Genomic DNA, 26,468 nt, shown 5'->3' on the forward strand with positions numbered 1-26,468 from the left:
GGGTATGTAAATTCAAATATTACAAAACGGCAATGATGGCCATAAACACACAAATATTACGTAACGGTAATTCTGGTCATATAAGTTATGTACTGTATTTGAAGTTTTTAGGAACTGCACGTTCCTGGAGTTTAGGATTATATGAGGTTTTATTAATATATTTTAAACGTGTAGTAAAAGTTTGGTGAAACGGAGAGCGCCTGGAGACAACAGTTAGTTCGTTTCGTGTTCCATAAATAACGTGTCCACTTTTATCTCTGTACTGGTAGTCTCTTTAATAATATTAGCTAATGTATCTAATTATATTGCTTTTTAAATATTTATTTATTAGTCAATTTTAGTTATAGATTTTGTTTCGCATTATCAGCTTAATATAAGTATTTGGGACTAACCTAAATCTCCTAAGCTGGTCAAGCCTCGTGAGATGTTATTGGGATTAAGGCCGAAAATGATACTTTTTATAAAAAAGAACGTCAGAAAAAAACATAAAATTATGTATACTTATTAAAAGGTTTATTTGTTTTTTTAGATTCACTCTAAGTAGGTAGCTTGCTTTGATCTCAAGTTAATATTAATGTAATTTGTATATTGTATGTATCATTAATAACAATTAGCTTCGGCTGTTATAATCTCAATAATTAATATTTTCACTTTTTTGGCGACATTTATCTTAGTGTTATTTTAAAATAACTTAAGATACATAAAGAATAACACAGTTCTGAAGAATGCGTTTTGAGTTTCAGTGTCTCACTAAAATATTTTCATCTTTATTAAAAGTATGTCTAATTGGTAAATATTTTGAGTTTCGAGTTATTTTAATTACAGGACTGGTTATGTAAAACTATATTATTCCTCAAAATGTACGAGTATAAAGTGGATGCTCATAAAATGTCTCCAACTACATTCCAGGATCACAGTCTCTGTTTTCAGTAAGGATGCCCCGTTCAAACTTTACTACTTGATACGTTGTGGTAAGTATTTGAGAATAATACGAATCTTATTTTATTTATTTGTTGTACCTTGCTATGATGGGTTTAGTTTTAAGCCTTAGCTACTTGACATCTTTAATTAACTGATACTATATTAACTACTTAATTTAACTCTTGTTATATGGAGCTTAAACATGATACAACTATTGTTTAAGCAGTTTCAACATAATTATTATTACCGTTTTGTTTTCATCCATGTGTGTGTTTATCACCAATATTTCTCGAAAACAGTTGGGTAGATTTGTACGAAAGTTAGTATACACTTGGACTATAACCCAACTTAGAAGTGATTGATATTTAGAGGGTCGAAGGTAACAGCGAGTTCACGAAAAAAAAATCATATTTGTTACCACGGAGACCGATTTTGTACACTATTTTTGTTTTATATCTTATACAAAAACGAACGGATTTGTCGAAAGTTTGTAATCATATATGAAATGTTATTACCTATTGTTCGTTGATGTTCATAACGACAAACATTCTGACACATTTTCATATGTTTTAAGAACCAAATATGGTCAACGCCATTCAGGTACTGGCATTATTGTTTAAAAAAATCAATATTGTTTTATTATTGACTGAGTTAAAGGTATTGCGTTGAGCAGATTACAAAATCGTAATTTAGAATGCACTTGATTACTGATAAATTTAAGGCCATCCTTTTGTTTCGCTTTAAAACATCCTGTACTTATCAATCTGATTCAGAAACATTGTTATACAGCAGCACTTGGTTGAGTGAGGCCTGTTTCTTGGAAAAATAACGTTATTTAAACAAACCTGTTTCTTTTTATAAACAATACAAAACATAGAAACGTACCAACTTGTCGAGATTAATATAAAACAGTACACTGAATATTTGGTTTCGAGTTATTTTATACTCTTGGTAAAACATGATAATGTTTTGTTTATTATAAAAGCCTTGACTATACCATTTCTCCAACTTGAGAATAAAAGATTGTTGAGTCTCAGTTGTTAAGTTGGTTAAGAATAATGATATGGATGTTAGATAGACATAAAATAATGAAAAATAGATATATGAAGTTCAGATAGGAAGACGATGAAGAATATAGATCTGGGTGAGAAGTGGTCGGTAATACAATGAAGAACAGGAATTTGGGTGTGAAATAGTTAGCAAGACGATTAAAAAATAGAGATGTGGATGTCAAGCAGTCGGCGCTAGATAATGCAAAATGGAGATGTGAGGGATAAGTAGTTAGAAAATAGGTGAAGAATAAATATTTGTCATGTCAAATAGTAACACGATGAAAGAATGGAATCAGGTAGAAAATGGTGGGTAATAGAATAAAAGAAAATTTGGAGATTTGTCTAATAGATAGAAGGTCAAGAATAGATTTGACTGTCAAATAGTTAGCAAGACGATGAAAAATAGAGACCTGGATGTCAAGCGGTCGGGTAAGATAGTGCTAAATGGAAGTTTGAGGATAAATATTTAGAAAAAAAAGTAAAGAATGGAGATTCGGATGTCAAATAATTAGCAAGACGATAAACAAGAGAGATGTGGGCGTCAAACAGTTAAAAGGTAGGTGAACAATAAAATATGGAAGCTGAATAGTTATAGGAAAATATGAAGAGTAGATTAATGAATTTCAAATAGCTAGACGAAGAAAGTAGAGATCTGGGTGGGAGGTGGTGGATAATACAACCTAATAATAGAGTTTTGGGTGTTAATTTCATAGAAGAACAAGAATGGAGATTCGGGTGTCAAATAGTTAGCAATGCGACGAAGAACAGAGACCTGGATGTGAAACGGTCGGTAAGATAATGTAAAATGGAGAACTGAGAAATAAATACTAAGAAAAAAGGTATGAATAGAGATTCGGATGTCATATACTTAGCAAGACAATGAAGAATAAAAATATGAATGACAAACAGTTAAAAAGTTAATGAACAATAAAGATGTGGAAGCCAGATGGTTATAAAAATAAGAAAAATAGGTATATGAATTTTAAATAGCAAGATGAAGAAGAATAGAGATGTGGGTTGACGTTGTGGGTAATACATTGAAGAACAGAGATTTGGGTGATAGATATATAGAATGGGAAGAATAGAGATTTGAGTATCAAATAGTTAGGAAGAGGATTAAAAATAAATACTTGGATGTCAAGTGGTGGGTACACAATGGAAAGTAAAGATCAGATGAATAATTACTCAGAAAAAGGTATGAATAAAGATTTCGATCTCAAACATTTAGGAGCCGATGAAAAATATAGATTTCAATGTCAAACAGTCAAAATAAAGATCTCAATGCCAGAATTTTGTAAAATTATGAAGAATAGATATATGATTTTCAAATAGCAAAGGGAAGAAGAATAGAGATGTGAGGGGAAGTGATGGGTAATATGTTGAAGAACAGAGATTTGGGTGATAGATATAGAGAATGACAAAAATAGAGATTTGAGTATCAAATAGTTAGGAAGAGGATGTAAAATAGAGACTTGGATGCCAAGTGGTGGAAATATAATGCAAAATGGAGATCTGAGGAATAAATATACTCTTCAAAAAAAAAAGAAACGCGAAAGGGATATTTTGTTATTTTAAAGAGAAATATATGTAATAACGTTACAAGCTCAGAGTATGTGATGTTACACGTGTTAAGGCACTGATTGTCAGACCAAAATGACAATAAAAGTTGTGCACTTTGAAAAGGAGGAAAACAACGGATTTTTCGCCAAAACGCATTCGTGTCCATCAAATCCCGATAAAAGTGACGGGTTTTCGGTTTCCATAATTCAGTGTTAAGCCACCGACACGCAATACAGTTATCCCAAGACTGACTGAACGCCATTGGTCGCTTGGAAGCAGGCGAATCTCGATCAGATGTTGCCTGAGCTGTGAATGTCCATTTAAGCACCATCACAAGGCTATGGTACCGTCACCAACAACACGGATCTACTTTGACCGTCCACGATCTGGCAGACCTCGTGTGACCACGCCCGCACAAGATCGCTACATCCGGTTACGTCACCTTCGAGATAGGACCACCACTGCGACGTCTACTGCCTCAACCATACAAGGGCTGTGTAGGATTTCCGATCAGACCGTACACAACCGTCGACGAGATTCTTAGGCCCCATGTGCAATCCATCATGGTGAACGTTAACGACGTTTCTCAACATGACAATGCCCGTCCTTACACAGCCCGACTCACACTGTCTTCTTGACACATTACAACATCAACGTTCTTCGTTGGCCTCCAGATCACCAGATATAAATCCCATCGAACATCTTTGGGACGAGTTGGAACGACGTCTGCAACGGCGACAATCTCAACCGCAGACTCTACCTCAGCTTGCAGCAGCTTTGCCGGCTGAGTGGACAGCCATTCCATAGGATGTGATTCGTCATCTCATCGCTTCCATGGGCAGGAGATGCCAAGCAGTTATTGATGCTCACGGGGGGCATACTCGTTATTGACGTTGAGTGACGTTAAACTTCAACTAGTGAGCGTGGACTCGCCTTTGCAGACTTTGGATGTTCAGCAGTGAATGTGGAAAGTTTCACACATGTCATACAGAACTACGCGGAATAAAATTGTTAACAATATGTCTCAAATTTTGCCTTTTGCGATTCTTATTTTGAAGAGTATATATTGAAAAAAAAAGGTAAGAATAGGGATTTCTACACCCAATACTAAGAAAGATGATGAAGAATAGAGATATGAATATCAAACAATTAAAAGTTAGGTGAAAAATAAAGATCTGGATGCCAGATTTTTATAAAAATGTGAAGGAGAGGTCTATGAATTTCAAATAGTAAAACGAAGAAGAATATAAGTATGGATGGGAAGTGGTGAGTAATACAACAAAGAATAGATATTTGGGTGTTAAATATATTGAATGGCAAGAATTGAGATTTCAGTGTCAAATAATTAGGAAGAGGATGAAAAATAGAGACCTTGATATCATGCAGTCAGTAAGATAATGCAAACTGGAGATCCGAGGAATAAATATTTAGAAAAAAAGGAAAGATTTCTACATACAATACTTATGAAGACGAGAAAGAATAGTAATATGGATGAGAAACAATTAAAGGGTATGTGAAAAATAAAGAACTGGATGCCAGATTATAATAAAAATGTGAAGGACAGGATATTTTAATTTCGTATAGTAAAACGAAAAAGAAAAATTTTATAGATGCGAAGTGGTGAGAAATAATACAACGAAGAATAAAAGTTTTGGGTGTTGGATGTACAGAATGGCAAGAATAGATATTTGAATGTTCAAAAATGAATAATTTGATATCAACGTTCGGTTAGATAATGCGAAACGAAATGAGGAATAAATGCTCAGAAATAAAAATGTAAGAATAGAGATTATGATATCAGAAACTTAGCAAGATGAAGAAGAATAGAGAGATGGATTTCTAACTGTTAAAAAATATGATCTGGATGCGATGTTTTTGTAAAATTATGACATGTACAATTCAAAGAGCAAGACGAAGAAAAATAGACATTAGGTTGTGAATTAGATAACACAAAAATGGATATCTGAGGAATAAAATGCTTAGAAAAACGCCTCTAATAATTGTATTAAAGTGTGTGAAGGAAAGTTTTTCGGTTTTAAAGCGAAGTTTGTAATAGGTTGTTTGAGAAGGGATAGAAATACAGACCGATACACATTTGGTTGTGTATTTACATTACGGGTATCAACACTGAATTACAGTAACTGTAGATGCATTTTTCCTTTATTACAATGAAGATTACGTGGTGCTGTTGAATGAAGTTTCATTAACCAAGGAAAACTTCCGAAACACCAGTTCTTAAAGAACGATAAAGAATTGTACAATTTTAATTTATTACATGATAATAAAAGTTACAAATGAGCGAATGACACCACAATATTTTATTAAAAAAGAGTTCGTAGTTCTAGTTAATGACCTTCCGTTGAAGAGACCGTGCTAGCGCCTTCGCCAGCCTCCCCTGCTACGACGCCGACGTTCTACACCTTCCGTTGAGAGACCGTGCTAGCGCCTTCGCCAGCCTCCCGACGCCGACGTTCTACACCTTCCGTTGGAAAGACCGTGCTAGCGCCTTCGCCAGCCTCCCGACGCCGACACCTTCCGTTGGAGAGAACGTGCTAGCGCCTTCGCCAGCATCCCGACGCCGACGTTCTACACCTTCCGTTGGAGAGACCTTGCTAGCGCCTTCGCCAGCCTCCCGACGCCGACGTTCTACACCTTCCGTTGAGACCGTGCTAGCGCCTTCGCCAGCCTCCCGACGCCGACGTTCTACACCTTCCGTTGGAGAGACCGTGCTAGCGCCTTCGCCAGCCTCCCGACGCCGACGTTCTACACCTTCCGTTGGAGAGACCGTGCTAGCGCTTTTGCCAGCCTCCCGACGCCGACGTTCTACACCTTCCGTTGGAGAGACCGTGGTAGCGCCTTCGCCAGCATCGCGACGCCGACGTTCTAAATCACCAGTCATTTCGTTATCGTCGGTAACGAATACCGTGGATGTAGATCGGTCTGTAGGGTAAAAATGCAATAACGTGAAGTTAAAATATAAAAACAAAATTGCTAATAAAATCTTACACTCCATCGTTTCGACAATCTAAAATACGTATAAAATAACTAAAACTATAAACATCTCCTTCTTCTCATCTGCTGGTATTTATACAACTCGTCTTTGATGAATTCTGAGGGCTCTGAAATTGCGCATGCTCTTAAATATGCCGTAGATAGAACAGACCGTATGCATTGTATGATACAGGGAGGTAATGTTGTTTGCTGGCCTCTTTCCCTATTTATAGGTTTCTTACTATGTGCATATTGGGAATATTCTCTAAACAGTATTATAATTATAGTTGATTGCGCTATGTACGGATGGCACGGACACTAGTTTTAAAGTAATACAAAACTCATCTAGATTTTCTGATCCACATGTCATGAAAAGATACATATAGTGTCTTACCTACCGTAATCGCTCTTTTATAAGAAAGATACACTTTCTATTAACTTATAGAGCGAAATCGTATACATGAGCTTTGACCGTTATGTTTATTATAATACTATGTTAAAGTCTGGAATCTATAAAATACATTTTACAACCAACTAACCCTCGTATATTATCTTACAAAAAATAGTAAAGAAACATATACAAGGAAAACCAAATCATAGCTCAGTCGAGAAGAAGAGCTGGCTACTGAACTTAAAAAAGAAAAAACAAAAGGATTGAAACTGACAAAACACAGGAACCCAGATTTTGTATTCATAAAATATTGTAAATTATTCATAAAAGAAATATTTTAAGGTTGCCTGATTAAAAACTATAACGATTCTAATGAAATTCCGAGATAGCTATACACAAAGTAAGTGAGTTCCTAATATCAGTTATCCCTTAAATAATGTCTGATTTGAGATTCAGTAAAGGAGAAAGGATTTCAAACGCTTTTATTCTTATTTAATTAATAATGTATGTTCCATTATTATTAATTACTCCTGCCAACGATTCACAAGCTTCTGAATGCAACCTCCATAAAATTGTTGGGGTTTGGAGGAAAAGAATGTAGAGAGGGTAGTTTTGAGATGTTCATGTGTTCCAAGTTCTTTTCCATCAAGATAATTCTTCAAACTTCAGAAAAGATGATAATCAGATGGAGCAAATTTTGGAGAATAAGGAGAATTATGGAAGTTCTAACCAGTTTATCTCTTCAATTTTTTGCAGATGTAATCCTTGTTGTATGGGGCCGTGCATTATCCTGGTGTAACACAACACCTTTACGATTGACCAAAATAGGCTTCTTATCTTTTAGTGCAACATGCAAGCTCACTAACTGTTTTGACAATAGAAGTCTGAAGTAATCGTTACATTGAGTGGCACCAACTCAAAGTAGATCACACCAACGATATCTCACCAAATGCTTAACAAGGCTTTCCTAGGGTCTAAGTCCATTTTGGGCTGTGCTTTAGCCAGTTTACCTGCACTGATCCATTATCTGCGGCACTTAAAAACTGTTACAAAATATCCATTTCTCATTCATCTCCAGTCACTAACCTGTCCAAAAACGGTGGGTTACGTTCACGAGAAGACAGATTAGTACAAATGTCCACTCTTGTTTTAATGTTGGCTTCTGTCAAATCATGGGGAACCTACGTTTCATGAGTTGACACCTTTCAAGCTGTTGCAGATGACGGTGAACTATTGAATGGGTTGAATTAAGCTTTTGTTGTAGTTCTCCAACTGTAACAGCTCAATGTTCATCAAGTGCACCAGCAGAAAGTCAGGAAAAAAACTCAACAGGACGACCTGAACATAGCGCTTCACTTAATCTGTAGACACATCCATCTTCCTAAGAGTTTATTTTATTGATGATCTAAAAAAAGTGGACCTGGTTTAGTTTCTTTCATTTGTCTGGACAGGTGTATACACGTCTTAGTATATATTGTAGTCATTACAACATTCTAAAAAGACAGAAATGGTGATCCACTTCTGTATTAAATTTTGGGACATTGCTAATGGGTTAACCTGATATAAATGAATTATTTTCCTTCTCAAGTGTTCAGTATTCGGTGAAGTGGCATGTCCTTTTATATCTCTGTCTGGTCTGATTCCAATTTTCAAGTTTATTTGCTAGTTCTACCTAGCTTTTGTGTTTAGTGATTTTTCGTATTTGTTTAGGTTAGATACTAAGTACATTATTTTGTATGTTAGGTATTTTAAACATAATTTACAGGACATAAAATGCAAGCTCACATTATTTAGAGCTGTATTTTTTGTTCTAGAAAAATATAATACGGGACTTAAGTTTTGTAAGTCCAAAAATTTACTTACCTAACCGAGGGACAATTACACATTGGACAAATTGTGTTATTCTAGTTTAGAACAAACCTAAGACGCTACCAACATATTTGAAACTTTCAATATAGTCATAATTAAAATATCTTTAATTCACTAAAGCAGTAGAGAAACCCAGGGGTTTGGTGAGTCACTCTCAGGTGTTCGTCGAAGGTCAAAACACACACACTGTGTGTGTGTCCATTCTGTTCATTCCACTCGTATGATTCGTGACGTCATGCCCACTTGAACATCATTGGCTGCGGCTGATCACGTCACATCACTTGGCCTTAATGTCTGTGCTGCAGGGAACTTCGAGCGCTTAGTAGTCGACTTGTGACTGTAGTAATCGTGCGTCATTTTTAATGTTTTTCCTAATCTTTCTAAAACAGAAGGTGGTCGGACGAATACGTTTACAATATGGGATTCACGTGTATAACGGAACATGATGGAGGTCAGCGTCCTCAATGCATGATTTGCAATGCCAAGTTGAGCAATTCTAGTCTAGCACCGGCAAATCTAAGAGAACACTTTCTAAAGTTGCATGGAGATGGGAAATACAAGAATACAACGCTTGCTGAATTGAAGGTAAAGAGAGCCAGGTTCGATGAAAGGCTACTTTGCCTGTTCTCGGCTTTGTATCCATCGACAAACCGATCCTCACAGCATCGTACGAAGTTTCGTATTTGATCGCAAAGCAGGGCAAACCACACACCATTGGTGAATCACTGGTAAAACCAGCTGCGTTTAAGATGGCGAATATCATACTGGGAAAAGCTGCTGAAAATAAGTTATCCCAAATTTCTCTTTCAGATGACACCATCAGCAGCAGAATAGATAACATGAGCGATGACGTCCTGGCTCATGTAGTTGCAAATCTGATTTCAAGACCAGCAAAATTCAGCCTTCAACTCGACCAGACTACTGACGTTTTCAATCTATGCCAGCTCGTTGTATTCATGAGCTATGTGAAGAATCACGAGATAAGATATTTTTTATTTTGTAAGCCTCCTCTTACAACAACAACTAAGGCAGTCGACGTGAAGAAACTTGTGGATGACTTCTTCAGTGACAACGATCATTCGTAGGATATGGTTTCTGCAGTTTGTTTGAACGGAGCTCCAGTCATGCTGGGACAAAACTCTTGTTTTGGTGCACTGGTGAAAGCCGATGCACCACACATCATTGTAATGCACTGTGTTCTGCACAGGCATGCGTTGGCAACAAAACCTTGCCTTCAAAACTGTCAGAAGTATTAAAAATTGTTGTGGAATGTGTGAACTTTGTGCAAAATAGTTTCCTGAAGCAACGCATCTTCAAAGACCCATGTAATGAAATGGGATCTGAATTCAAGATACTTCTGTACCATTCTAACGATCGGTGGTTTTCCCGGGGAAAGGTGCTGAATCGTGTTTTGCCATGCGTGTGAAATTAGCCCTGTTTTTGCAAGAGCACCAATATTGCCATGCAGATTGCTTCGAGAAATCTGAGTTTATTCTCATTTTATCGTACATGGCCGATATCTTCAATGCTTTCAGTCATCTCAGTCAACAGATGTAGTGCGGTGGAGTCAACATAATCGAAGCGAAAGAACACTTGAAGGCTTTTCAAAAAAGCTACCGTTATAGAAACGACGAACAGAGAATGATAACTTTGCAAACTTTCCCCAGCTGGATGACTGTGTAGGTAAGATCGAAAATGTGTCTGAAATCGGACACATTTCTGTACTCGGGAAACTAAGCAAGCAATTATCATGCCCTTAGATAAGCTCGCTAAGTCTCTCGACGGATACTTCACCACCAGAGAGACATGTCCAGCAAGGGTGAGACAGACGTTCACGTTTAGTGTTGCGACAGCAGATGTCAATGATGAATACCTCGACGAAATCATTGAACTTCAGCAGAACCAAGAGATTCAACAGAAACTTTTCAGAACAACAACGCTTTCAACGTTCTGGGGTCACCAAACCGTAGCGTACCCTCCTTTGCTAAGAAAGCCATTGAGATAATCATACCGTTTGTTACAACATATCTTTGCGAGCAATCCTTTTCGAGGATGGTAGACATAAAAACGAAGAAAAGGAACAAAGTTTGTTACGAAAATGATGTAAGAGTGGCACTTGCCAAGATGAAGCCACGCTTTTCTGAACTTGTCTCTGAAAGGCAACAGCAAAAGTCACATTGATTTGCAGTAAATATTCATTGAGTTATGTCTTTGTGTGAAATCCATGTTTTGTTGGTTTTGTTTTTTGAACACAGTGATATTATGTGTAACTGATGCATGGCTCATTTTGTGGATTAGTAAAATATCTACTTATGTTAAGTATATTTTATTTTTCCAATTACGAAGGGTTCAGTGAAACTTCCGGGATTCAGTACCTCTAACAAGGTTAAGAACCACTGCACTAAAGTAAGTAGACATTTATCTCTGAGGTTTAGGAAACGTTCGAATAACGAAATATTATAGACCCTCATTTGTAATCTCCTAGTACTTAACCATTGACCGTCAACAAAACTGAATATACGTGTCTCAGAAGTAGTTTAGAAGATGTAATTTAATTAGGAACAATGAAATGGTTTATTGTTTTAACAGTTTGTGTGTGGATATGGAAAATTTTAAATTCATAGTTTGTGAAGAAAATCTCATGTCAAATAATGAGCATATTTCATATAAGGGTTTGTGTATAGGCTATTAAATCAATATCATTTTAAAACGTACAGGAAGAAACAACTGAATAGATATACAAACCATATCAACTGGAAAAGTTGTGGAAAAAATCATGAGAATATGGATACTGGCAGCATTTAATAATCATTTTATGGAATTCGTTATGAAAAATTTATAAAATATAAATAAAATCACGTCTTACATATCGTAAATGTAAATTTATCATACCAATGCTTCATTATTACAGCTACTTTAGAAGCTACCGATACCAAGTTAGATATGCATTAACGTTCCTAAAAAAAAAAAGAGAGGGAGTAACTGCTGTATTTGTTTATTTTAAATTCAATGTTTTGACCCAAAACTAATATCCTAGTTTTAAACACCAATTAGTTTGTAAACATTCGTCAACATAAAGTGTAGCTTCAGTTGATTCCTGGTACTTTAGTTTTGTTGGATTGCAGAATCAAAAATGAAAACTTTCACATTTTCAGCATGTAATTATAGTAAAAAAAAATTACGAACTTTAAGAGGGTATGCAGACCAGCTTTCGAGAAACTTTTTAATTTTATGAATCTGTCGATTTATTTTTTTCCTGGATGTTAAAATTGATAATTACGTTTATCTGCAATTACAAAGGAAGCTTCATGTACATCTCAAACTTTTACTCCTTTTAATGTCAGTTCATGAGTGTCTGTTTGGTTAATTTTTTTTATCATTATTTTGTATTGGTTAAACGACGCAGTTTGGTTAGATACAGTAATGTTTAGAACAGTGATGGGATTCAAATATTTTAACAACAAATTATGTGTTGCGTTACACACCACAATTTTGTGTGATTAAAATAACAACAAAATATCTTACTGAAATTATTCAGCATGCTTTAAATATTTCCAAATTACAACTTGATTATCATTAAATTCTTTATTCCTTCCACGCTTGAACCCGTTGTCATCAGCTGTGTGTACTTTCATAGCCAAATTTGAACTGGAAAAGTGGGATTCTGTGAAACCAGTGGGAGGCCAATCAAATCAATTATCATCAGGTTTGCCACATTTTCAACTGTAAGGCGGCTTCTTTCATCTGAATATATAATATTCGTTATTGAAAACCCTTTTTCTGCTTCTGCGAAACTAAGAATACCGCTATTGATAATATTTTTTGCCTTTTGTACAGTTCTTGAGTACATAATCTCATGATTATGATGATTTCGAAGGACATTTTTCACATAGTCACAGAAATCATTAATGCTAATTTCGTGATGAAAGAACTTACAGAATTCATACAACTTGTCATCAGCGTATTTCCAAGGCATCAACTTTATCAGTACTCCAAAATCTGGTTCAAGTATGTTTACCAGTTCATGAATTTTATTGTCATTTGTGCATTATTTGTTAACTTTAAGCGATCACAATCCGTAATATTTCTCATCGCCATTTGAGTTTGATGATATAATAGATGGTATCACCAGAGATACCGAGTGTATTTTCAACGTGTGTGTGTGTTGTTGCATGGACTGCCACACTAGGTTTTTCGTGTGTACAAACCCATGATTATAGGTTTCTAGTGCCTTATACTTATTTTTGTTCCAATGTGAATCATGTAGATTCAGATAATAAATATTCATGTTGCTGGGGTTACAATTCCAATGGTGATCTGCAAGTTACCCAACTCTTTCATGAAATGTAATAGTAGTAGATTTACATGTTAATGTATGGGAGACAGTAAACTACATTTCCAATGATTAACAGTATGATGATAGATTCCACACCAACCAGCATTCATCACAGTCAGATGAATTTAAAAGCTGTAAACTTAAGCGACATGCTAAAAACTTGGCTATTTGTACTATTAAAAACAGGTGACTACTCGAAAAGAGAGTTATTTGTGAGTGGAGACAAAGAGAAGAAATTTCTCTAGGTTTCATAAAACCTCCAGTGGTTTATTAAAGGCGTAAAGTTAATAAAGACTCGATAGAGCTATTTTATTAAAAATTTTGCACCAAATATTTATAATTTTATGAAACAGGTTTCGTGTAGTTTTTATAAAATATTTCATTGGAATTAAACCATTTGTATAAAATGTAATAGTGTTATATTCTACAATATTTTCCTTCTTTATTTATAAAATTATTTCTAGAATTTTCAAAATTTGTTTCAAAACTCTATAATACATATTGGTAATGAAAGTATCAATGAGTTTTGAACAATATTAATCTTGACTTTATCACTTTTGCGCGAAATTATTTTTTTAAATCGAAACGTGTAAATTCTTTAGATGTTGAGTTTTGAAGAGTGAAACTCATTGTTTGGTATTATTTCTGTTGAATTTCTCAACCCTGAATTTTACTTTTAAAATGTATTTTAAAACGTGGGTAATAACTGGAATTTATAAGTTCAACTTGGTAAAACTGATGCCGTAGAACCTTTATGTAGCAATTTATTTTATTGGACATTTGGTGAAATTATTATTACCCTGTTTTCTATTTGGGAGGGGCCGGCATAGCCAGGAAGATAACTCACTCGACTCGCCATTTCAGCCTTGTGGGCGTTATAATGTGAAGGTCAATCCCACTGTTCGTTGTTAAAAGAGTAGCCCAAGAGTTGGTGGTGGGTGGTGATGACTACTTGCTTTCCCTTCACTCTTACACTGCTAAATTAGAGATGGCTAACGCAGAAAACCCTCGAGTAGCTTTGCGCGAAATTCCAAACAAACCAAAATCTTCTGGGGTGATTGGGGAGAAGGTATTTGTGAAAGTAACATTTCTCGTTATAGTATGATTGCATCTTATTAAATAATCAAATTTTGACTTTTTGTTACATGTTTGCATCCTTGATTGATCACATTTGGACTGTATTAAGTGTTTTGTTACCTTCATATATCTTTTTCATTCAAAGTTACTATTTTGTAACGTTTTACTTTATATTTTCTATCAAAATTCTGCATTTCGTTACACACTTCTACTCTATTCCTAAAACGTTAACCTTCTGTTTCGTAATTTGGAGTTTTTTCAATGGAAAGTTTCTGCTTTAAACTTTCTTATATACTTTGAGAATCAGTAATTGACTATTTCCCTTATTTAAATAGTTTGGAATAAAAGTTTCTATAATTGTATGTATCGTTCTGGAACAAACAGTCACATCTTTCGAAAGAAAAAACAACAAAAAACACTATGTCTTTTTCTGTTGAGATTTTTAAAATTCACAGTTGAAGTCTACTTGGCTTCTGGGATTTTTTGGACCCCAACACTTAATCTTCAGTTACCTGTTTGCAAATGTTGTTGCACAAAGGAATGGCGAATATTCCATTATCAACAAACTCAAGCGTTATCTAATGAAAAGGAATTATGTAAACTCATGTTTTTTATTTTCTCCTGGTTTATTAAAAGCTGTGTGAAAGTCCATCGTTTTAAAGAAATGTTTAGATCTGTCTTTGACCTCAGATTTGAGAAATATAACTATCTTTTACTGCCAAGTAATATACGAGCGACTGGTAAGGTTAATGGGTTTATAAAGAAAGTGACTGACATAATCGTATTTTCTATAATGTAAAGTTGTCAAGTAATGGTGTGCTGAGCCATTACCTGTAATCCTTCTGGGGCTGCAAATGCGTTGTAGTTCAATAGGCACCAGATCTAGAGAAGTTACCTTTTCTCAGCTTCATCAAATATCTTGTTGAAATTCTCCTCTGTTCGCAATACCCGCAATTGCTCAACTGTCATTGGAAATGCTTCAATCATGCCAGATACTGTCGCTGATTTTGCTTGGAATGCACGATTTAGTTCCTCTAATGCAGCTAATGGATGCTGAGCCATCAACAATCCTAAAACTGTCTTTCCTTTGTCAAATCTGTTCAGCAGACCTTGTGCTTTCACTGCTACATCTGATTTTTCATTTGCTAATTCAGACAAAGAATCAACAATGTCACTGTAGTGATCATTAGCACATGCAATTGCAGATAGACGGCACAACCAGCGTGTTGGACACAGTGAGCGGAGGTATTTAACTGGACCATTGTGGCTGTCTGACTATACAATATTTTCAAAGATTGTCTTGTATTTCCCTGACCTCTGAAGCAAGACACAAAGTTCATGTACCCACTGGATAGAATCTCGAACACATTCACAAGCGTCAACTGCATGCTGCATTGTTAAACTAGCCTTGTGTGCTCCGCAGTGAAAAACAAAGCTGACGGCTGCTTCTCTTCTACTTTTGCCTGGCATCCACTGTACGCACCACTCATGTTAGCGGCTCCATCATAAGTTTGTTCTCTTAATCCTGACAGTAGTAAATTGAGTCTACTTTGTACAACAAGTATTGTCGAGGATATTGTTTTACCAGTTGTACAAATCTAGAAATATCTCATGGACGTCAAGGTTTTCATCTACGTATCGTACACATATTGCTTCCTGTTCGGCACCTGTGACATCTTGAGTGCCATCAACCATTAATGCAAAGATTTTAATTTGCTGCACTTTGTGTGCTATGTTCCTCAGTATTTGATGGCTGAACATCTCCATTATTTCATTCTGAGCCTCGGGTGATGTGAATGTGGTTTTCCTTGACAAGTAGGCCGTCAGCTCAGGATTTCCTCTTCCAGGAGCATCATTAACTGCAGGAAGTTCCCCTCCGTATCAGTATGTCCACGTATTGCTAAACCTTGACGCAGAAAGAAACATAAGCTTCTGAATATTTTGGCTAGACTTTTTTGCATTCTTCCTCCTGCTTCTTTTTCCATCATATAGCTGGACAGTCACTGGAGTTACATCAAGTGAAGCTTCTGGAGATATAACGAATCTGTGCTGAGGGGAGGATTGGTGTTCGTTGAATTTCTGTTTTGCCTTCATCCAGTTGCAAAAACCGGTGGATATGAAGGTATACTCGACTGGCCTCTCCAATTTCCTTGTAAAAAGGCCTCTATTTTCCGCCTTGGCACAATGAAAGCATATGACGTTTTGAGTCTGATTGTCTGAATGCAGCGATGGGAACTCATCAAACCACTTGGCCTGGAAGTTGATATTTTGAAATTTTGCTTTCTGTCGTGGTGTTAGTTGTGCGTCTGGATGATATGGCTTTTCACACTGTATCTGTGGAGTGTCAAATTTTTCATTACTGCACAAACTTGTTTCACAACTATTTGGTGGTTCATGATGTGCAATAGTTGCACATGCATTTTCAGACTCGTCCTCTGATGAACATGGTATTTCCTCTGTATGGCAAGTTTCTATTCCTTTGCTTGAGGTTGTTGGATTATCTTCATCTGCACTGTCACTTGTAGTACCAGTAACTAACTTGTAGAACTGTCTAATATCGGAACCTTTCAGACGCTTGATTGTCATAATTGGAATCTGTTTCCCAGATGACTCAACAGGCTAAAATACAGCCTTTATTAAAAAACTCTAACGTACAACGAACGAAGATAGCATAGAATGGAAGTAGGACTGAACTGTACAATGTATTTAAGTCGAACGCACGAACCTTACAGTGACTACAGATCCGACTGCCCGCCTGAGTATTGCTGGGACAATAATGTGTGCTAGTCACAATACAAGTAATTACAAGATTCACGAAAAATTCTTAATTAATCACAAATATATTATATTCCTGTTAAAGCTCATCAAAAGACAAGCACGTTGTGATATAATGTCTATAAGCACGTCTATTAAATAAAAACACCTAAACAAAAACTAACAATACAATTCGAGAAGAGGCTTCAGGCCGTTGAAATCGCTCCTTTTGTGTTCTAATTATACAAGAAAATACAATATTTTTACTATCTATGATAAGAGAATATATTGTTCTTTTACCATAAAGCACCAGCACTATATTAGAGGGCGGTGATAATCTGAAATTTCATGGATTATTGAGGGCTACAAACACAGGTCTAATGAGCCCTGTTGTAAAATCGAGGCTCAGACTAAAGGGAGCGGAGGGTGTTGATGTAAGGCGCGTCTGGATCCGAGCGGCCGGAACCTGTCGTTAACTGTACACTAAACATACTCTATGGTCAGCGCTTTAAGCAGCTAAGGAGAGTAAGGCGTTCGACAATAAAACCGGCTAGACATGCATAAGAACAAATGGCGTAGGAAAACCGCTACAAGCTACACATGGCCTGCCAGATCTAGATCACAGGAGAATACGCTTGAGAGTAATATTTTCGAATTTCATGCTCTGTTCAATCTGTTGTGATAAAAAGTTACTTTATCTTACACTACGTACAAGATGTAGGTAGATTCTGTGATCGTACTTGCAAGCCTTGCATGTATACTTAGACTTAGTGACTTGTACTAGCGAACAATCACTTGGATCGAAAAGTTTAGAAGTACGCCTATATTAAAGAGGTACATTTCGACTACTGAAAAAGCCTACATCCAGGCCTAATTATGTAATTCGATTGGTAAGAACACGAGAATCACAAGAACAAACACACAATTTGTAGGCCTATGATGCAATAAAACAATTCAACAGACAAAACTGTAGGGGGGATCATTATATGCACCATGCCCCACCTAAAATAAAGGGGAAGATGTATACCCTATCCCCCCAGGATCTACGCCCCTGTCCATGGGACTTGTGTATCTCTATGAAATTTCGCAAACTCTCACCATACATTATAAGTATTTCCACTGACAGTTAATGATTCAATAAAGGAACATGAGCATTGAATCGAACATGTTGTCATCATTTATGCGATAGAAATGTTACATACAAAGCTAGTTTTATTTGCATGTAATACTATTCAGTAGCAAAACAAATTAATAATCACAAAATAAACAAACAAGTATCACGACTATATGTTTGGAAGCGTGTGTTTAGGACACCAGTGAACATCGTTTAAGTTCCTTTCAGCTATCACCTGTCCAGCAGAGTCTAGAAAGAACAAGCAATGAATTCCTGATTCCTGGTCAATAAGTTAAATGCCCCAAGTAAAAATTAAGGTCTGCCTCAAGGGCAGCTCAGGGTGTAAGGACTTTCTTTCTCCTTTATATAGCTTAGATAAAACTGGGGGAAAACGCTTCCATACATGGCACTGCTAGTAGCAGTTTTCACTTATTTGTACAGTAAAATAACCATGTTTTTTTTAAGGAATCGTTCAATAACATTCTTATGTATTTCTGTATTTAATCAACTCTTCCACAAAATATTAAGGGTGTCAGTAAAACATTAACAAAAGCATACTTACTCTGAAGATCCCGAGACCACTGAATCCATAGGACTTGTGTATGGGAGACAGTTCGCAACTTCTCAGAATACATTACAAGTATATCTGCTGACAGTTCTTAAAGTTATATTTATAAATTACATCAACAAAGATATAATCAAACCTTCAGAATTAGCAATCGTGAAAGTTGAGTGCTTGTTACAAAAGCAGAACTTAAAATTCTACTGTATGATAAACAAAGGTTTGTTGTATGTATTATAGTTATTTTGATAATTGTCTGGATTTAGGATACCAAAATGGGAATTTTTTATTGGTTTTGTTTAAAATTAGAATAAATTGATAACAAAGACCATTATAAAGTAATTTATATTGACTCTTTTAAAGTTTGAACGTATTGATGACATAGAGCGTTATAAAGACCATCTCTATTGTCTCTGAAGTTAAAACAAATTTACGATAGTTGAGGGTTGTAACATTATCTCCATTATCTCTCTAAATCTTAATTGTAGTTAACGACACATCTTTTATCAGTAAACTTATGCTTCTAATCTTTACTTTGTTCCACAGATTTGTTTGATAATACTACTACCCTTACCCTTATTCTTCTGCGGTGATAAGCATACGCGGACTAAAAAGAACCAGTTGGTGGTTTTTGATCTTCTGCACTACACGTGAATAAGGGTGTGTTATTTTAAGTAAATATGACACCTAACAGAACATTTAAGTGTTACATAATGGTTATGATGGCCATGTAAATTCAAATATTACGAAACGGTAATTATGGCCATAAACATTCAAATATTACGTAACGGTAATTCTGGTCATATAAGTTATGTACTGTATTTGAAGTTTTTAGGAACTGCACGTTCCTGGAGTTTAGGATTATATGAGGTTTTATTAATATATTTTAAACGTGTAGTAAAAGTTTGGTGAAACGGAGAAAGCCAGGAGACAACAGCTAGTACGTTTCGTGTTCCATAAATAACGTGTCCACTTTTATCTCTGTACTGGTAGTCTCGTTAATAATATTAGCTAATGTATCTAATTATATTGCTTTTTAAATATTTATTTATTAGCGTATTTTTGTTATAGATTTTGTTTGGCATTATCAGCTTAATATAAGTATTTGGGACTAACCTAAATCTCCTAAGCTGGTCTAGCCTCGTGAGATGTTATTGGGATAAACGCCGAAAATGATACTTTTTATAAAAAAGAACGTCAGAAAAAGACATAAAATTATCTCTACTTATTAAAAGGTTTATTTGTTTTTTTAGATTCACTCTATGTAGGTAGCTTGCTTTGATCTTAAGTTAATATTAATGTAATTTGTATATTGTATGTATCATTAATAACAATTAGCTTCGGCTGTTATAATCGCAATAATTAATATTTTCACTTTTGGGCGACATTTATCTTAGTGTTATTTTAAAATACCTTAAGATACACAAAGAATAACACAGTTCTGAAGAATGCGTTTTGAGTTCCAGTGTCTCACTAAAATATTTTCATCTTTATTGAAAGTATGTCTAATTGCTAATCATTTTGTGTCTCGAGTTATTTTATTTACAGGACTGGTTTTGTTAAACTATATTATTCCTCAAAATGTACGAGTATAAATTGGATGCTCATAAAATGTCTCCATCTACATTCCAGGATCACAGTCTCTGTTTTCAGTGAGGATGCCCTGTTCAAACGTAACTACTTGACAGGTTGTGGTAAGTATTTGAGAATAATACGAATCTTATTTTATTTATTCGTTGTACCTTGCTATGATGGGTTTAGTTTTAAGCCTTAGCTACTTGACATCTTTAATTAACTGGTACTATATTAACTACTTAATTTAACTCTTGTTACATGGAGCTTAAACATCATACAACTATTGTAAAGCAGTTTCAACATCATTATTATTACCCTTTTGTTTTCATCCATGTGTGTGTTTATCACCAATATTTCTCGAAAACAGTTGGGTAGATTTGTACGAAAGATAGTATACACTTGGACTATAACCCAACTTAGAAGTGATTAATATTTGGAGGGCCGATGTCAAAGGTAACAGCGAGTTCACGAAAAAAAAATCATATTTGTTACCATAGAGACCGATTTTGTACACTATTTTTGTTTCATATCTTATAAAAAAACGAACGGATTTGTTGAAACTTTGTAATCGTATGTGGAATGTTATTACCTATTGTCCGTTGATGTTCATAACAAAAAACATTCAGACACGTTTTCATATGTTTTAAGGACCAAATATGGTCAACGCCCTTCAGGTACTGGTATTATTGTTTTAAAAAATCAATATTGTTTTATTATTGACTGAGTTAAAGGTTTTGCGTAAATTACAAAATCGTTATTTAGAATACACTTGATTACTGATAAATTTAACGCCATCCTTTTGTTTCGCTTTAAAACATCCTGTACTTATCAATCTGATTTAGAAACATTGTTGTATAGCAGCACTAGTTTGAGTGAGGCCTGTTTATTGGAAAAATAACATTATTTAAACCAAGCTGTTTCTTTTATAAACAACAGAAAACATGGAAACGTACCAACTTTTCGGGATTAATATAAAATAGTACACTGAATATTTGGTTTGCGAGTTATTTTTATTCTCTTGGTAAACATGATAATGTTTTGTTTATAATAAGAAGCCTTGACTATACCATTTCTTTCCAACTTGATAATAAAAGATTGTTTAGTCTCAGTTGTTAAGTTGGTTAAGAATAACGATATGGATGTTAGATAGATAAACAATAATGAAAAAATAGATATATGAAGTTCAGATTGCAATACGATGAAGAATATAGATCTGGGTGAGAAGTGGTCGGTAATACAATGACGAATAGGAATTTGGGCGTGTAATAGTTAGCAAGACGATTAAAAATAGAGACCTGGATGTCAAGCGGTCGGTAAGATATTGCTAAATGAAGGTGCGAGGGTTAAATATTTAGAAAAAAAGGTAAATAATGGAGGTTCGGATGTCAAATAATTTGCAAGACGATAAACAAGAGAGATGTGGGCGTGAAATAGTTAAAAGGTAGGTGAACAATAAAAATATGGAAGCGAGATAGTTATAAAAATATGAAGAGTCGATTGGTGAATTTCAAGTAGCTAGACGAAGAAGAGATAATACAATTAATAGTAGTGTTTTGGGTGTTACTTTGATAGAAGGACAAGAGTGGATATTCGGGTGTCAAATAGTAAGAAATGCGACGAAGAATAGAGATTTACATGTCAAATAGTTAAAACGTTGGTGAAGAATAACGATATAAAAGTCAGATAATTACAAAAATATGAAGAATAGATATATGAAGCTCAAATAGCAAGATGAAGAAAAGTACAGTACTGGGTAGCAAGTGGTCTTTAATACAAGGAATAGAAATTTGGGTGTTAAATAGAAAGAAGGACAAAAATAGAGATTTGGGTGTCAAATAGTTAGCAAGACGATGAAGAACAGAGACCTGGATGTGAAAAGGTCGGTAAGATAATGCAAAATGGAGAACTAAGAAATAAATACTTAGAAATAAAGGTATGAATAAATATTCGGATGTCTTATAATTAGCAAAGCAAGGAAGAATAAAGATATGAATGTCAAACAGTTAAAAAGTAGATGAACAATAAAGATGTGGAAGCCAGATGGTTATAAAAATATGAAAAATTAATTTTTTTTGAATTTTAAATAGCAAGATGAAGAAGAATAGAGATGTTGGTGGATGTTGTGGGTAATACATTGAAGAATAGAGATTTGGGTGATAGATATATAGAATGGGAAGAATAGAGATTTGGGTGATAGATATATAGAATGGGAAGAATAGAGATTTGAGTATCAAATAGTTAGGAAGAGGATGTAAAATAGATACATGGATGCCAAGTGGTGGAAACATAATGCAAAATGGAGATCTGAGAAATAAATATTTAAAAAAAGGTAAGAATAGATATTTCTACATCCAATACTAAGGAAGACGACGAAGAATAAAGATACGGATGTGAAACAATTAAAAGTTATGTGAAAAATAAAGATCTGGATGCCAGATTTTTTTAAAAAATGTGAAGAAGAGGTCTATAAATTTCAAATAGTAAAACGAAGAAGAATAGAAGTATGGATGGGAAGTGGTGAATAATACAACGAAGAATAGAGATTTGGGTGTTAGATATATAGAATGGCAAGAATAGATATTTGAATGTGAAATAGTTAGAAAGAGTTCAAGAATGGAGACTTGGATGTCAACGTTCAATAAGATAATGCAAAATGGAGATCTGAGAAATAAATACAAAGAAAAATGTATGAACACAACGAAGAATAAGTATTTGGGTGTGAGATATATAGAATGGCAAAAATAGATATTTGAATGTTAAATAGTTAGGAAAACATTCAAGAATAGAGACCTGGATGTCAAGCATTGAGTAAGATAATGCAAAATGGAAATCTGAGAAATGAATTCTTAGTAAAGAGTATTAATAAAGATTTGGATCTCAAACAATTAGCAAGGCAATGACGAATATAAATATGGATGTCAAACAGTTAAAAGAAATGGTTTGTTTGTTTGTTTGTTTTGGAATTTCGCACAAAGCTACTCGAGGGCTATCTGTGCTAGCCGTCCCTAATTTAGCAGTGTAAGACTAGAGCCAAAGCAGCTGGTCATCACCACCCACCGCCAACTCTTGGGCTACTCTTTTACCAACGAATAGTGGGATTGACCGTCACATTATAACGCCCCCACGGCTGAAAGGGTGAGCATGTTCGGCGCGACTCGGGCGCGAACCCGCGACCCTCAGATTACGAAGCGCACGCCTTAACGCGCTAGGCCATGCCAGGCCCAAAAGAAATGGAAAATAAAGATTTGGATGCCATGCCTTTGTAAAAATATGATGAAGAGCATATGAATTTGAAATAGTAAGACGAAAAAAGAATAGAGATGTGGGTGGGAAAGGGTTGGTAATAGAAAGAAGAATAGAGATTTGGGTGTGAAATAGTTAGGTAGAGGACAAGAAAAAGAGACCTGGATATCGTGCGGTCGATGAGATAATGAAAAATGGATATATGAGGAATAAATGCTTAGAGAGAAGGAAAGAATAGAGATTATGATGTTAAATACATAGCAAGACGATGAAGAATAGAGATATAGAGGTCACACAGTTAAAAGGTCGTTGAAGAGTAAAGATCTGAATGCTAGATTTTTATAAAATTATGAAGAATAGATATATGATTATAAAATAGCAAGACGAAGAAGAATGGAGATGTGGGTGGGAATTTGTTGGTTATACAACGAAGAATAGAGATTTGGGTGTTAGATATACAGAAGGAGAAAAATATAGATTTGGTTGTGAAATAGATAGCAAGACGATGAAGAATAGCGACATGAAGGTCAAGCAGTGAGTAATATAATGCAAAATGGAGATCTGAGAAATAAATTCTTAGAAAAAAGGTTTGAATAAAGATTTGGAACTCAAATACTTATGAAAGTGTTGAAAAAGAGAGATATGGATGTCAAACAGTTAAAATAACAGTGAAAAATAAGATTTGCATGACAGATTTTTATAGAATATGAAGAATAGATATATGAATTTCAAATAGCAAGACGAAGAAGAATAGAGATGTGGGTAGGAATTGGTGGGAAATACAACAAAGAATAGATATTTGGGTGTTAGATACACTGAACGGTAAAAATCGAGATTTGAGTTTGAAATTGTTAGGAAGAGAATGAAAAAATAGAGACCTGGATATCATGTGGTTGGCAAGATAATGCAAAATGGAAATTCAGGAATAAATGCTCAGAAAAATGTATCAATAAAGATTTGGATCTCAAACAATTAGCAAGGCAATGAAGAATAGAGATATGGATGACAAACAGTTAAAACATAGATGAAAAATAAAGAATTGGATGGAAGATTTTTACAACATATGAAGGATAGATATATGAATTTTAAATAGCAAGACGAAGAAGAATAGAGATATGGGTGGAAGTGGTTGGTAATACATTGAAGAATAGAGATTCGGGTGATAGATATATAGAATGGCAAGAATAGAGAGTTGAGTATCAAATGGTTAGGAAGAGGATGAAATATAGAGACTTGCATGTCAAGTGGTGGGAAGGTAATGCAAAATGTAGATCTGAGGAATAAGTGCTTTGAAAAAATGTAAGAATAGAGATTATGATGTTAAGTGCACAGCAAGACGATGAATAATAAAGATGTGGTTGGGAAGTAGTGGATAATAGAACGAACAATAGATAATTGGGTGCAAGATATATAGAATGGCAAGAATTGAGATTTTAGTGTCAAATAAGTAGGAAATGGATGAAAAATAGAGACCTTGATATCATGCAGTCAGTAAGATAATGCAAACTGGAGATCTGAGGAAAAATATTTAGAAAAAAGGAAAGAACAGATTTCTACATACAATACTTATGTAGACGAGGAAGAATAGTATTATGGATGTTAAACAATTAAAAGTTAAGTGAAAAATAAAGATCTGGATGCCAGATTATAATAAAAATGTGAAGGACATGTCTATGAATTTCAACTAGTAAAACGACGAAGAATAGATGGTAAGTGGTGAGTAATACAATGAAGAATAAAGTTGAGTGTTGGATGTACAGAATGGCAAGAATAGATATTTGAATATTCACGAATGAAGACTGAGGAATAAATGTTGAGAAAAAAAAATGTATGAATAAAAATTATAATATCAGATACATAGCAAGACGAAGAAGAATAGAGACATGGATTTCTAACAGTTAAAAAATATGATCTGGATACGATGTGTTTGTAAAATTACGACATGTACAATTCAAAGAGCAAGACGCCGAAGAATAGACATTAAGTTGTGAATTTGATAACACCAAAATGGAGATCTGAGGAATAAAATGCGTAGAAAAACACAGTAATAATTATATTAAAGTGTGTGAAGGAAAGTTTTTCGAATTTTAAAGCGAAGTTTGTAATAGGTTGTTTGAGAAGGGATAGAAATACAGACCGATACACAATTGGTTACGTAAATACATTACGGGTATCACTGAATTACAGTAACTGTAGGTACATCTTTCCCTTATTACAATGAAGAATTCACGTGGTGCTGTTGAATCAAGTTTCATTAACCAAGGAAAACTTCCGAGACACCAGTTCTTAAACACCGATAAAGAATTGTAAAATTTTAATTTATACACACGATACAAAATTTACAAATGAGCGAATGACTCCACAATATTTTATTAAAAAGAGTTCGTAGTTCTAGTTAATGACCTTCCGTTGGAGAGACCGTGCTAGTGCCGTCGCCAGCCTCCCGACGCCGACGTTCTACACCTTCCGTTGGAGAGACCGTGCTAGTGCCGCCGTCGCCAGCCTCCCGACGCCGACGTTCTACACCTTCCGTTGGAGAGACCGTGCTAGTGCCGCCGTCGCCAGCCTCCCGACGCCGACGTTCTACACCTTCCGTTGGAGAGACCGTGCTAGTGCCGCCGTCGCCAGCCTCCCGACGCCGACGTTCTACACCTTCCGTTGGAGAGACCGTGCTAGTGCCGCCGTCGCCAGCCTCCCGACGCCGACGTTCTACACCTTCCGTTGGAGAGACCGTGCTAGTGCCGTCGCCAGCCTCCCGACGCCGACGTTCTACACCTTCCGTTGGAGAGACCGTGCTAGTGCCGCCGTCGCCAGCCTCCCGACGCCGACGTTCTACACCTTCCGTTGGAGACCGTGCTAGTGCCGCCGTCGCCAGCCTCCCGACGCCGACGTTCTACACCTTCCGTTGGAGACCGTGCTAGTGCCGCCGTCGCCAGCCTCCCGACGCCGACGTTCTACACCTTCCGTTGGAGAGACCGTGCTAGTGCCGTCGCCAGCCTCCCGACGCCGACGTTCTACACCTT

The 26,468-nt window shown here is 35.6% G+C and overlaps 1 protein-coding gene across 1 annotated transcript in view; it reads right to left on the bottom strand.

Annotated features, from left to right (window-relative positions):
- Nucleotides 1-5,834: 5,834 nt before the first annotated feature.
- The window catches only part of LOC143226630 (uncharacterized), a 61,265-nt gene continuing 40,631 nt past the window's right edge, over nucleotides 5,835-26,468 (bottom strand). Inside the window, exon 2 of the mRNA XM_076457843.1 lies at nucleotides 5,835-5,886. Within this exon, the coding sequence (XP_076313958.1) occupies nucleotides 5,879-5,886 (8 nt within the window). The 3' untranslated portion in view covers nucleotides 5,835-5,878. The remainder of the gene's footprint in view (nucleotides 5,887-26,468) is intronic.

This window comes from Tachypleus tridentatus, chromosome 9 (genome assembly GCF_004210375.1).
Source record: "Tachypleus tridentatus isolate NWPU-2018 chromosome 9, ASM421037v1, whole genome shotgun sequence".
In the NCBI taxonomy this organism is placed as follows: Eukaryota; Metazoa; Arthropoda; class Merostomata; order Xiphosura; family Limulidae; genus Tachypleus; species Tachypleus tridentatus.